The sequence below is a fragment of the Microcebus murinus genome, chromosome X, assembly GCF_040939455.1.
Source record: "Microcebus murinus isolate Inina chromosome X, M.murinus_Inina_mat1.0, whole genome shotgun sequence".
Taxonomy (NCBI): domain Eukaryota; kingdom Metazoa; phylum Chordata; class Mammalia; order Primates; family Cheirogaleidae; genus Microcebus; species Microcebus murinus.
Window position 1 is genome coordinate 105,763,128 of NC_134136.1, and position 13,390 is coordinate 105,776,517.

Genomic DNA, 13,390 nt, shown 5'->3' on the forward strand with positions numbered 1-13,390 from the left:
AAAACTTTTACATGATTTGGGTGACCAGTGTACTGGATAGTGGGTTCCAAAACTTGGATAACAGATAAGAGGGGCTAGAATCTTCTGAAGAATACTATAACTTCAGGAAAGGAGGAGAACTAATCCCTCTTGAGAAAAAAACTGGCAGTTAAAGGAGCTTCAGTGAAGGAAAAGGAAATTGGAATAAGTAATGTAAGAACACACGGTGCATCTAGATTTTAATACACTGTGTGAAACAAAGTTATTTGATATTCTGAAGCTTAGTGATTCTCTCTTGGCATCATCCTGTTTTTACCTATATGTCTCCTTTGTAAACTGGTATTCCCATATTGTATTGATGGCATCACAAATGTAAAAAAACTCATATTGTAATTTAGAAAGGAATCATGGGGGTACCATAAATATTTTATTGTATTTATAATTAATAGACCCCTAGCAAGGCAGCCTAAGAAATACTTTTTTAAAAGTATTTTTAAGCAGCACATATTATGTGTGTGTAGGGAGAGGAGCTTTTTAAAAAATAATTTCTTAAAATTACAGTAATAAACTTATGGACCTAGACATAAATTGTGAGAAAATGATAGGCTTTTAATCATACAATTGCACTTCATGTAAATCAATATTATATCAGTATTTCAAAATAAATTCCAGAGTATATTACTACCTAATATCTACTGATTTTGTAAATACCTTTTGGATCCTTGAAAAGCTTTTGGTTTTAAATCACCAAGATAACCCTATTGGAACAACAGTCTTTTCATTGGATTTGCAAAAATGCTAAAATCTGAAATTAGCCTGATGAATTCAGTGTATTATGACTCCTAAGAAATGATGAAGAATGTGCCCTCTCAATAATGAATGGATGGCCCAGGGGAGTCTTGTGGGAAATATCTCAAGAGCTTCCCTAGTTTTATTTCAGAATATTATGGAGGTACAAACATTTTGGTTACATAAATTGCTTCTGTACCGTTTGAGCCAAAGTTATAAGCGCCTCCCTATTTGATAACAGCTTGCCTCAATCAGCCTGTAATGCATTACAGGCAGATGGGTGGCATGATCTTTTCCTGTTGTTTGTTTTCCTAGAATGTACATTTTTTAAAATAGGAATGATTGAAATTTTCAAAATCCATTTGTCTGCAGAGTTAGCCAACAGGTATCTCTTGAAAAATTGTGATCACAGCAAGTTTTGGAAACAGTCTGCCCCACACGTAGCCCAAAGTAAGAGAAAAACAAAATTCTTAGACAGTTTTGTCCAGTACCCTTATTTTAAAAGATACCAAGGCCTACAAAAAACAGATATGGACACTTTTTTATATCCTACTCACCCCACTACTAATCTCCACTACTATTCTATGATTGTTGGGGGTTGTCACAGAAACACTGAAAGAAAACTGTTTTCCAAGTTGTTATTAGTGATTTCTTACCCACTAAAATCCAAGATGATGCTTTTGCCAAACCATTAATGAGGTGTAAAAAATTTTCTGTAGACTCAAATTCCGGACTGTCCAGTTATCATAATGAACATTTAAATTATTTATTGACTATGTCTTGCTTTGTTTGTATGGGAGACTGACATTTTCCCTCATAACTTGGAATTTTTTTGTACATATACACAGCCTTAAAATAAGGAGAAAACACCAATATTTGTAACATTTGAGGAAATCCCATTCTAAAAAGCCATTTTATATCTGTTGGGAATAATCTGAAATTGATCCCTTTACAATGGTTTTTGTTGCTTTTTTTTTTTAAACCAAAAAATTCAGTCCTGTTTTCTCTTTCTACCACTAAAATTTCTAAGTCCGCTTTTTTTTTTTTGTAACTGGACATATTTAGAGACTTCAAATGCATGAGATGATCTTGTGCTTAAAGTTACCAAAGTCCATGAGAATCAGAGTACTTAACCTGATTCCATATAGGTATGGGGGGGGGGCTATTGCTGGTTTTCTGTCATTGGTTCCCACTGGTTAATGAATTGCAGATGTAGCACACTAAGGAACGGGATGGGGGTACTGATGAAACTTTTTTACTAAATATCTAATTGTAAATAATATAAATTAATTGTAGAAAGTCAGTGAAAAAATGAGAAACACCAAGAATTTATTATTTGGAGATTTTGATATTAATATTTCAATTAATATTATATCCTTTCATCAGTTAATGTCCAAGTGCTATTTGTTCAGTTCTTAAAAAATGCTTTTGGCTTATATTATGTTGTTCAGGCCCTGGGTGCAGGAGAACACCTGAATGCTTTGGGCGGTGAGGCAGGTAACATAAACATTTGTTAAACAGGCTGTTAGGGATTTTGGCAAATTAGAGAATGGAATCCTCCCTAGAAGTAAGCATATTTAGGAATGTATAACATTTCACGCATGCCGTGAACTACTGTAGCTTCTATAGCAGAGACATGTCTGTGGTGGGGGCGGGGCAGAGGGGATAAGCTACATCTGGATATTTTCGGCACACGGTCACAGAAGTCAGGTTCAAGTTCTATTAGAAGAGGAGGATAGATATGGTCTCAAACATTTGACACATCAGACCCCTACATCATTTCTGCTTTCATGATACCTTTCATGAATTGAGTGTAGTTGAAGGCTTCCAACCATTTCATCCAGCTTAAAATAGCAACTTGGACCTAAAGGGATGTCTCTTGAAGAAGAAAATATTAAGAAGAAATAAAAGGTTTCTTTTTAGTATGTTATACTTATATGTCAACTCTGAAACACTATAATCTGGGGGAAGGGAAGGTGATGCTGGTAGTTAAGCCAGTTAAGGTCACCTCAGGGATGTAGTCACATAACAAACTAAATCAATCACTCCATATGTGCTGGGCAACAGTGAAAGGAGTGCCCACAGTTTAGGAACCCATCACACCATTTCCAGAAATACCATGGTTTCTTCCAGAAATAACCATTCAAGTGACTTTCCATCCATAGGTAAAACTGTCAATTTGTACCTAATTATAGCAGGTATGTAGTAACCAACATGGACATACTTAACCAAGTGAATAAAATCAATGAGATCTGTGAAAATGCTAACAGAAGACCCAGAATAAATCCCAGTGTAGCCCTGATTAATACCTTTCTGAACCTGATTTCACTGTCCTGTGAAATGAGGATGTTGATACCATCCACCATGCAGGTTAATTACTAGCATGTCCCATGTGCAGCACATATAGTTAGGCCCCCCAATAAATGGGAGATGTTATTTGATGAGTTATCATTTGGATAAAAGTTAGCCTAAGAAATGTTTGATTATAACAAAATTACTGGAAATATTAGTTCTGAAAGCTGAACAGCAAATTTCTACACCTACTTCACTTGCAAGATGTTTGTTATTGGGCTAACAAGAAACAGAATTTCAAAAGGGGTTGGAGTTGATCAAACCTTTATGATGGGTATATTTTATTATATGCAAATTATACCTCAATAAAGTTGATTTAATAAAAGAGAAAGTTTACAATAAATGAGCTCTAAAATCCCCTGCGACTGTAAAATTCCATTATCTTTCAAAATCCAGTGATGCCCAATGTCTCAAGCCATGACAGATAACCTGTTTTGAGTTTACCGCAACACACAAACTACTGGGAAAATTTTAGAAAGTGTACATTTAATTCCTATTGAAGTTGTAAACATCTATTCATTGATAGTCCATAATTAGCTTTTTATCAAACATGTTTAGAAATTTCTCATTAGAGAGTAATTTAAAGTAGGTGGTAGAGAATACTATACAATGAACGAGAAATATGACCATGGTATAATACTTTTAGGTGAAAAAAAGCAGGTTATAAAACAGCATGATTTAACTTTTATAAAAATGTATGTATAGAAATTTTTGACGATATCCACTAGATTATTATGTATTAATTAACTCTAAGGTGGATTACGATTTATCTTTTCTCCTTTTTTGTCAAATTGTCTATATTTTCAAACTTTAAAAAATATGAAAAAGTATAATTCTTGTTTTAAAATAAAAGTAAAGGCTGGACGTGGTGGCTCACACCTATAATCCTAACACTCTGGGAGGCTGAGGCCAGGAGGATCACTTGAGGTCAGGAGTTCAAGACCAGCCTGAGCAAGAGCAAGACCCTGTCTCTACTAAAAATAGAAAAAATTAGCTGAGTATATAGAAAATATTAGCTGGGTGTAGTGGTATGTGCCTGTAGTCCCAGCTACTCAGGAGGCTCAGGCAGGAGGATTGCTTGAGACCAGGAGTTTGAGGTTGCAGTGAGCTAGGCTAATGCCACTGCACTCTAGCCCAGGCAACAGAGCAAGACTCTGTCTCAATCAATCAATCAATCAATCAATAAAAGTAAAATATTACAACTAGAGATCACTGTGATTAGAGTGGAAAAAGTTATGATTGGGTTCAGTCTGTGTAAACCACAGGTTATAATCAAGAGGCCGAAAGACAACTTTAAATCAGCTCTTTGATGACAGATTTCTAGTTTCTCTAGAAAAATCAGAGGTCCTGAGAGTATTGGCTAGGAAGACCAGCTTGCCCAAGATAGCTGCTGCCTACTTCAGATGAAGCCTTCATTCTCTCATTTGCCAAAAGATAATCATTCAAGTTTTCCACCTGTGCTATAAACAGTACAGCAGTATAAGCCAAAAACATTGTGTAGCGGCTGGAAACGTAGCACTGGAAGATTAGCTGATCTTGATTTTATTTAAATTTTAAAAAGTTTACACACTTACTGCTAGACTGAAATGACATTACTTGAAATGTATTGGCTATCTGTGAGTAGTAGAATTATAATTGACATTTTTTTCTTTTGCATGCTTTTTATGTGTATTTTTCAGGTTTTCTAGAAAAAAATTAGATTATTTATAATTAGAAAAGAAGTTTAACAAAACCATTTTTTTGGCTAATATCTCCTCCCCTATTCCTTAGTGTCTCTGTAGCTGCAGTTGATTAACCAATGAGAACCTGTGACAGAAAAGCAGTGATAGCTATACACACACATTTACAGACAAGCACACCACATATATACACATAAACAGAATTTATGTTGAAGTACACTGATTCCCATGGGCTTTATTACTTAATTTAAATCCAAAGCGATCACCTCATGCATTTTAGTCTATAAAGATGTCCATTTAGAAAAATTCAGACTTAAAAAAATAGAGAAAGCTGGGCGCGGTGGCTCACATCTGTAATCCTAACACTCCTGGAGGCTGAGGCAGGAGGATCGCTTGAGCTCAGGAGTTCAAGACCAGCCTGAGCAAGAGTGAGACCCCGTCTCTACAAGGAATAGAAAAATTAGCCAGGCGTTGTGGCGTGCGCCTGTAGTCCCAGCTACTTGGGAGGCTGAGGCAGAAGGATTGCTTGAGCCAAAGAGTTTGAGGTTGCTGTGAGCTATGATGATGCCACTGCACTCTAGCCAGGGCAACAGAGCAAGACTCTGTCTCAAAAGAAAGAAAAAAAAAACCACGTAGAGAAGACATGATTAACTTTTTTGATTAAAAAAACTAAACAAGCCACAACATAAGAGAATTCATTTCAGATTATTTGCTGCAGATCTAAAACAACAGACTTGATGTTTGTGAATTATTAAAAAAGATTGGTGTTTTCCCCTTATTTTTATGCTCTGTACCTGTTTAAAAAATTCCAAATTATTCCCTGGTGGTCTAGTGGCTAGAAAAAAAAAAGAAAAGAAAAAAATTCCAAGTTATGAGAAAAAAACAAACAAACCTGTCAGGCTCTCACACAAACACACAATAAGCCATAATAGAGAAATCATTGAAATGTTCACACTGATGACCTGCCAGGACTTTGGAAAGATGGCAGAAAATTCCTTTACACACATTTGTGGTTTGGCAAGTGTTGTCTTGATTTCACACAGAAGAAATCAATAAGAACAACTTGAAACAGTTTTCTTTCTTCTTGGGGGAGAAAAACCTGCCATAAATCGCAAGTGTTTTCCCATCTTTTTAGGCAGCAAAGAAAACTACAAAGACCTTTAGGCCTTCTCAGGTATACTGAATTTTCAGGAATCAATGAAATTTTAAAACTTATTTTTAGGAACCTCTGAAATAAAAAGAAAGCTTATTGTCAATTTTGGATAGGAAGATGCCATTGTTTTCACCTTTGAAACAATCTAGTGACATATTTATACAACAAATGACTTGCACACCACAAACTACTGTATCCTAAAAGGCCATCTGTCATCTAACTTGGAGGAAACATGGCCATGTCCTTACCTAAAGACTGGTAGAGCTCTGTCATTTTGGGATGGTCCCAGCAAGTTGTTTGGGTCTCGTGGCTAAAACACAAAATATAAAGAAAGACTTTAGAATTTTAAATCAGTAGTAAAGTAAATGGAAAAACATGATTTGCTTTTGAATCATCAGGCATCTTTACGTCAAAGGACTTCCATAGTGTAGTAAAGAATGTTTATCTTACAAGCAGAAAGGTCCCCGTCTTTGCTTTCAAAAAATAAAAAAATAAAAAAGCAATCTGAACATTATTTCATCCCGGAATGTGTTTCTTTTTTGCACCCACAAATTGACTGCACTTCTGTTATAATAAATTGACCTTGTTATGTAATCAATAATCGAATCTCAGGATTTCTTCACCTCTCCAATGTGGAACATGCAGAAAGGACACTGATAATTGACTGTTATTCAACTCTGTCAAAGAGATACCGAACATTAGTTCAATAAATATAAATCACCTCACTTCTCATTTGCTTTCACTGCCCTGACACTTTTCCATTACTCTTTCCTCTACACATCCAGATCTCATATCCGTGATACCTGTATTTCATTTCAGCTTAACGTATATCCAGCACCTGACTAATATATCATACCTTCCCTCTTTCCATTACTTTTAGAATTTTTTTTTAAACTCAGTACTCTATACACCACTACACCTCTTCCTATATTTACTAGGTCCTGGATGAAGCACTTACAGTTCTCTTCCATTTCTTGAAGTGTGGTTGCCCGGCTATCAGCTCCAGCCACAAAAAGAACAAAACACCTTTGTTCCTCATTCAATTACATGAATAAACCCTGGAGAGATAACTACATATACTTTTCCTTACTTTGGCCCATCTACATAAATCACCATAGCATCGTATTTCCAGTTTTCAGGGATTACATGACAGGCTTTCATACAGTAAAATGCAGTCCTGAAAGATATTTTGGTATTCATATGTACAGCCTATTCATAATCTATCTCTTTGGGGGAAGGGTGGGGATGGAAAGAAAAGAAATAGCTTAAATTTGGGTACTTCAAGGGGACCAGAAAGTACACAGGCCTCACACAGAAAGAGGAGTTTGGAGAGGCAACAACATCAATTGGGCTCAGTATATGTTTTGAATTTTAGCGCTCTGCGCTCCACTGGCTGGGAAATTTAGGGCAAGCCTGCTCGCCTTAGAGAGTTAAATGATCAGTTGATATAGGAAAGTGACCTGCACCTTTTGGTGCTCAATATGTGGTCGCTTTTGTTATGTGGGCCCCAAATTATCATCCATTAAAAGCAAACCTTTTGTAGTTGATTGCAATATAGATGTGGATCCAAATGCAGTTAAGTCAGTCGAGCCTAAGAAACACTTTTCCTCATGGGCAAAACCAACACTCAACAAATTATCACCTATGTTTTAAAAAATAAGTAAAAAGGAGAAACATTTAAAGTGGTTTGATAAATTATAATCGTGAATCTCACAAAGACATATGGAAATTACCCAAAGTATACAACTTCAAAGACCAGCCCTGTTATATTTACCATTCAAGGACGGAACAGTGAAGGCTACTGAAATCAATTTGCAAGAAAATGTTCACTTGTGAAGTGTTGTTTCACTCTCTTCCAAATATGTTCATTTCTGTTTTACTTTTCCACAGAGGCAATTCACATTTGAGAAGGGCAAGAAGGGCTTGCCAGTTGAGGGAATGTATCGAAGTGCCATTCAAGTCTCAAAGAGCAAGAAGAGCAGAAGACGTGGTCTTTACACTTTAGGGGGTTTTAGGAAACCCCATGACCAAATCGATTTATGATATGGAGAAGGGGAGGGCGGGGCTGGTACTTTATATGCACAGCACAAGGAGGCTGCAGCTTGCAGCTTCATGGAAAAAGTGGTGCTTGTTCCCAGGGATTTTTTAGCTCAGAAAGTAATTGTGTACCAATTCCTTACACAAGTGCAGAGCAAGGAAAGGTTACCCTTTATTGAGATCACTCTGCCTTCAAGCCTCCCCTATTTCCAAAGGCCATCCAGATTTCCAAAGGCACCAGGAAGAGAGGAAGGGAGAAGAGGGGAAACACACGTGTGCTTATATGTACAGGCCCTCAACTAGGCACGAGGACATTTGTTAGGACTGTAGCATCTTCAATAGATCTGCAGAAAAACATTTGGCTGAGCTGATAAACCTGATCAGACACAGACAGAACTACCCTGAAAAGCCACCATCTGGAATGGACTTCAAATTGGAGGAACATGGGCAAGAAATAAATTTGTACCAAATGCAATTCTAAAAGGAAAGAGAAATGGTGCATACAATTTACAGAATCCCACGTAGAATGAATGAGAGCTTCCAGGTAGCTCCCTACCTCCAAAATAAATATCATGACTGTTGACATATCCACATTTCTACCTTTTTAAGGAATTTATTTTGAAAATTAAAAATTATCGAAAAGGTTTTAAAAATTATTTTTAATCCAGCAGTCCTTAGCAAAACTGAAATTTCCTTTATTAGAAGACAGAAGAAATTCTAAGCCCTCAATTCCATCCCCCATTTGTGAGTTAAGATACCAGTTCTTGATAGGTACTACTCTCTCAATCTCCTGCGGTTCTGGGAGACTTGAATAACATAGATAAATGAGCTCCTCAAACAATTCCAGAAGTCAACCTTTTTCCCCTCCAACACACAAACCTTTTATTTTTAAGCAATGCAAAGTAACCAGAAAACAGATTTAGATTTCACCTTTGTAGTCTTAGTTTCACTTCAATTGCAAACCAGTACTAAGCAAAAGAAGTGAGTAAAAGTGCAAAGAAGAAAAGAATAAAAGGGTGTGACTAATCCTCAAAACTAGAAAAATAATCTTGTAATCATTTAATGCTAAAAATGCTTGGCAACATAGCTTCAGATTTTTTGGTAACTATATGATGCACCAAATAGTCACTTCACTGTATGTCAGTATTTTCTACCTATGATGAATCCAAAGCCCTACTGGGATGCATTTAATGCCCTCCCCCAAAATAGATAGGAAAGATAAATATGGACTGGATGAAACAGTAAGCACAAATTTGCATAATTCATATCTATATTCTATTTTGCAGGACAAACCAATTTTGTCTGTGATCACCTTAGATTTTTATAGCTGTGTCTCTTACTCTGTGCCCGTCTTCAAAAACAGTAGAGAATTCTCAGTAACTCCATGAGAAGCAGCTCACACTTACCTGGAATATGCAGACAATACAGCAAAATGTGCTGTGCTAGGGAGGTGAGATTGGAAGGGTAGGTGGTAACTGGTTGTTTTTTGGTAATTGTCTCTTTTCTGCACTTCCCTCTCCACATCCGAAACACACTCCCCATCTACCATGTCCAACCGTAAAGGAAATTCTGAAACCTGTTCACACATTAATGGGTACATCTTTGTTCTGCCTTCCTGAGAACAGTAATGTTCCACATAGATCACAAGTCTGTATGCACATTATTAACACAGAGATCGGCTTCATAAATAATCTTTAAAAAGCTCTCTAAATCTTAAAAAAAAATGTTATTGATTTTGGCCCTGCTGGTTCCAAAGCCTGGCATCAGATAAGCCTCTCTGAGCAGTCTTCAAACTAAGATTTCTCTTCTTTTTTTTATTTGTACAAACCACGATAATCTCTTTTTCCCCCTTTTATTCAAGACTGTGATAGGAACCTGATGCAAATTAAAATATAAAATCATTGACTATGACAAAAGACCCCAGCAACACCTACTTGTCAATAAGAAGAAATTAAAGCATTACTCTACTGAGCAGAGGGCTGACCTAATTTCCTACCATACAATTTAAATTTTCTCTCACCTTCTTTAGTTTCAAGTAGTGTGCAAGGTTATTATAACTGCCTCAGAGCTGTTCCTGCTGTCAGTGCTGGAATAATCAGACTTATTGGAATTGCTTTTTTAGTTTCTTAAAAAACAAATATTAAACACTTATAAAAAAGTGACAAATATCTACTGTTCTCACTGGGGAAATGGCAATTCCCTAATTAAAATAAGATTTCTTTTGCCACCACTGCTATTTGGTACTGAAAATATTCCGAACAGTTGCCTTTTAAAAAAAAAAAAATGTCTTTCTACTACTTCCTAGGGAGGAAACTAATCGCTATGCAGTGATATAAAAAGGTAGCGTTCTCTCTCTTGCGATTTGCAGAGGATTAGAGTTTGGCTTCATATATAATCTAGAGCCCATTGATCCACACACACAAATGATTTCCCTTTAATCTGGGGATCAGACTCTTTTTCTAGAGGAACCTTGGCATTTGCATGCTAAATTGTTGAACTTGGCTTGCATTGCTGGAATATTGGCAGGGTGGGGATGGGAAAATATATTTAAAAGTTTCGGCTACTGTGGGGCAGGGGTTTAAGGGGGTGGGTGTCAATCTAAGCATCAGAAATCCTATTCTAGTTCCCATTTTTTGTTCCCTGGGATATTTTATTCTGTTTGGTTCAAGCCAGGGCAAAGGCGATTGCCTTGGTGGTTGTTCCAGCTGTTACTTGTCCTCCGTTCTATTTGCTTTTCAAGGTTTAACTCCCACCCATCCTCAACTTTGGCCAAAGCAATTTCACTTCAGGGTCGTGCCCAATCCAAGATCAAACAATGATGAGTGAAACCAATTCCACGGTGTTCAAGGGTCAGAGACCTTTCATATAACCATGTTGTTTCATGTGCTTCTCCAAGAGCAACTATGTCCTCCAAAGAGGAGTGTGGAAAAAGGAAATTAAAAAATCTAGGCAAAAAAAAAAAGAAAAAAGAAAAAAGAAAGGGTAGTGGGGGGTAATAAGGAAAGGTGACAGGGATAAAGAAACACAAGGACCAAATAGAGTTTATTGGCCAAGGAAGAAAGTAGATTTCACTTAAAGACACCACTTAAAGTTTACCACTTAAATCAGATGGATTTTTTTTTCATGTTAAAGCAGTTTACAATTAAAACTATGTCTGCCTCGAGCAACTAAACCCCTTCAATTTAAGCTTCAAACTTTCTTCAAATTTAACTGAGATAAGCAAAGTGCCCTGCCCTATTCAGTGCCTTGCTTGGATTAGAAATGACAAACTTTGCTTAAAGACGAGCACAAACACTTGGAGAAACGCGAGAGAAGGACACCCCAGAAATGACTGCACACTCTACCTCAGAGGGCAAAACAACAACAAAAAGACCAACCAAACAATACCCGCCCCCCACCCTCGCTCCTCTCTCTGTGGTAACAAATCCTTGACTTCTGGGCTTTGGCTGTTTGTTCTTTCTTTCCTGATTTCTGCAGGTCTTGGGGGCATGCAATGAGCACGGGAGAAAATGCAGTGAGGGAAATGTCAGTTGGAATCCTCGGAAGAAATCAGGCAGAAAGTTGACCTTTTGGCACTTGCAGTGCAATGGAAGGTAGAGCCGCGCGCGCCCCTTCGTTCTGCGAGGTCGAGCGGCGATTTAGAACAGCCTGCTTTGCTCACGTCCACACCGGCAGCCTGGAAAGGAGCAAAAAAGCTCCCTCGGCCCCAGTCCCCGCGTGAGAAACGCTCTGTCCCCTCTGTGTAAAGGGAGAAATGAGCTTTTTCTCCCTGAGCCCGTCCGAAGCTGGAGGGAAGAGGCTCCCGGCGAAGCGGGCGCGAGACGGGGAGAAGCCCCGGGGGCGCACCTGCAGCGGCGGCGCGGGGACCCGCGGGAGAGCGTCCTAGACGCCCAGCCGCTCGGCGCCGGGGTCCAGCCGTCGCGTCTGTCCAAGTTTTGGCCGCTTCTGCTTGCCCCCTGCTCGCGCCACAAGTGCACGGATTGCGGAGACTGGAAGGGGCCGGGGCCACTATCCACTTACCCTTTGAGCTGTTCCCTCATGGCTGCAAGGGCTCCGCGGTCGGGGGCGGGCGCGAGTGGAGGAGTGAGCTTCTCAGAACCGCCGGGCTCCCCGAAAGTCGAGCGCCGCCGCCGCCGCCCAGGCTCGCAGCCGAAAGCACTGCGGAGGAGCGGGCGCTGGCAAGCGAGCGGGCGGGCCAGGGAGGGGGCGCTGCGGGCAGACGGGGCGGGGCTGCGCCGGGCTCCGCCCCCACCTAACGACCTGGGGACCCGGACTCCCAGAGACCGAACAGTCGGGGTTTGCAAAACAAAAAGGGAAAAGGAAAAGAGAGAAAGAAGGAGGAAGGCGATTTAAGGTAGAACCGGGAACCTGGGAGCCGCGCACCGGTTGTGCTAGCACCCCCTTAAAACCTCCAGCAAGACTACTTGTTGCCTAAATAAATGACCTAGGTGCAAATGACCTCATGGCAGATAATTGTGTAGTCTTGGAGTTTTCTTTTTAAAAAATGAAAGAACAAAATCACACACATAATTCTCACAGCCATCTCCCCCTCAATTGAAGATTAAAGTGGCAGCGCGGCAGCGACATGAAATTCCGGTTAGGCTCAGCCTGGGCTAAATGAAATTCTCAAGAAGCCGTTGTATTTGTATTTGTGATGTATCTGTGGTTCTCAAAATGAGACCAGCAGTATCAGCATCACTTGGGAACTTCTTAGAAATGAAAATTACCGGAGCCCGGCCAGACCCACTAAATCAGAAACTCTGAGTGCACTAAAGTTTCAGAACCACTGGTATACAGACTCTCTAAATAACACACCATCACGTCTTTTTAGTATTCTTTCAGGAAAATCTAGAAGGAATTTGTTTCCAGTGGAACATTTTATTGGAAAAGTTACAGGGCCTGGGCAGTTCAAATAATTCTAATTGTAGAGTTTTCAGTATGATGATACAGGTTAACTACACACAATTATTTCAAGCTTGAAAATATTCCAAAAAGAAGAAAGCCTTCATTAGCACAAGCATTTTCCACAACCTTCGCATAATGTCTTAGATTAGCGTCCAAAGGGTATATCTTAAGATAAACTCCATTAATATTTTCATTGTCCTCCCTTGTCCATTTATTTTGTTGGCCTGCTTTTGTTTTTATTTTCTTTCAACCATTTGCGTTTCACTGTCTGTCCTAGTTGATTCATTCCACTTCAGTCTACAGTTTCAACATGTTCTCCTTTTTCTTTTTAAATATCCCTTTTTTTACTCAACGTTTTTTCCCCTAGAATGTTTCAGCTGAAAGGACTGTAGACACCCATCTCCCTTTACCATATGCTATAGCACCGGCAAAAGAGGCAAAAATAAAGTACATGGACAAAAGCAAAAGGGGGTGCCAGTGTTCTTCATTACCTTTG

General features: G+C 38.8%; 1 protein-coding gene across 19 annotated transcripts in view; it reads right to left on the reverse strand.

The window, feature by feature from the left end:
• The window catches only part of DMD (dystrophin), a 2,109,452-nt gene that overhangs the window by 132,605 nt on the left and 1,963,457 nt on the right, over window positions 1-13,390 (reverse strand). For 15 of the 19 annotated variants that reach the window (XM_012756891.3, XM_012756894.3, XM_012756895.3 and 12 more), the window contains one exon: window positions 6,201-6,262. In XM_012756891.3, coding sequence (XP_012612345.1) covers window positions 6,201-6,262 — 62 coding nt within the window. Of the gene's footprint in view, window positions 1-6,200; window positions 6,263-12,009; window positions 12,153-13,390 lie in introns of those variants that run through there. The other 4 variants (XM_012756905.3, XM_012756907.3, XM_012756908.3 and 1 more) reach the window with 1 other exon arrangement.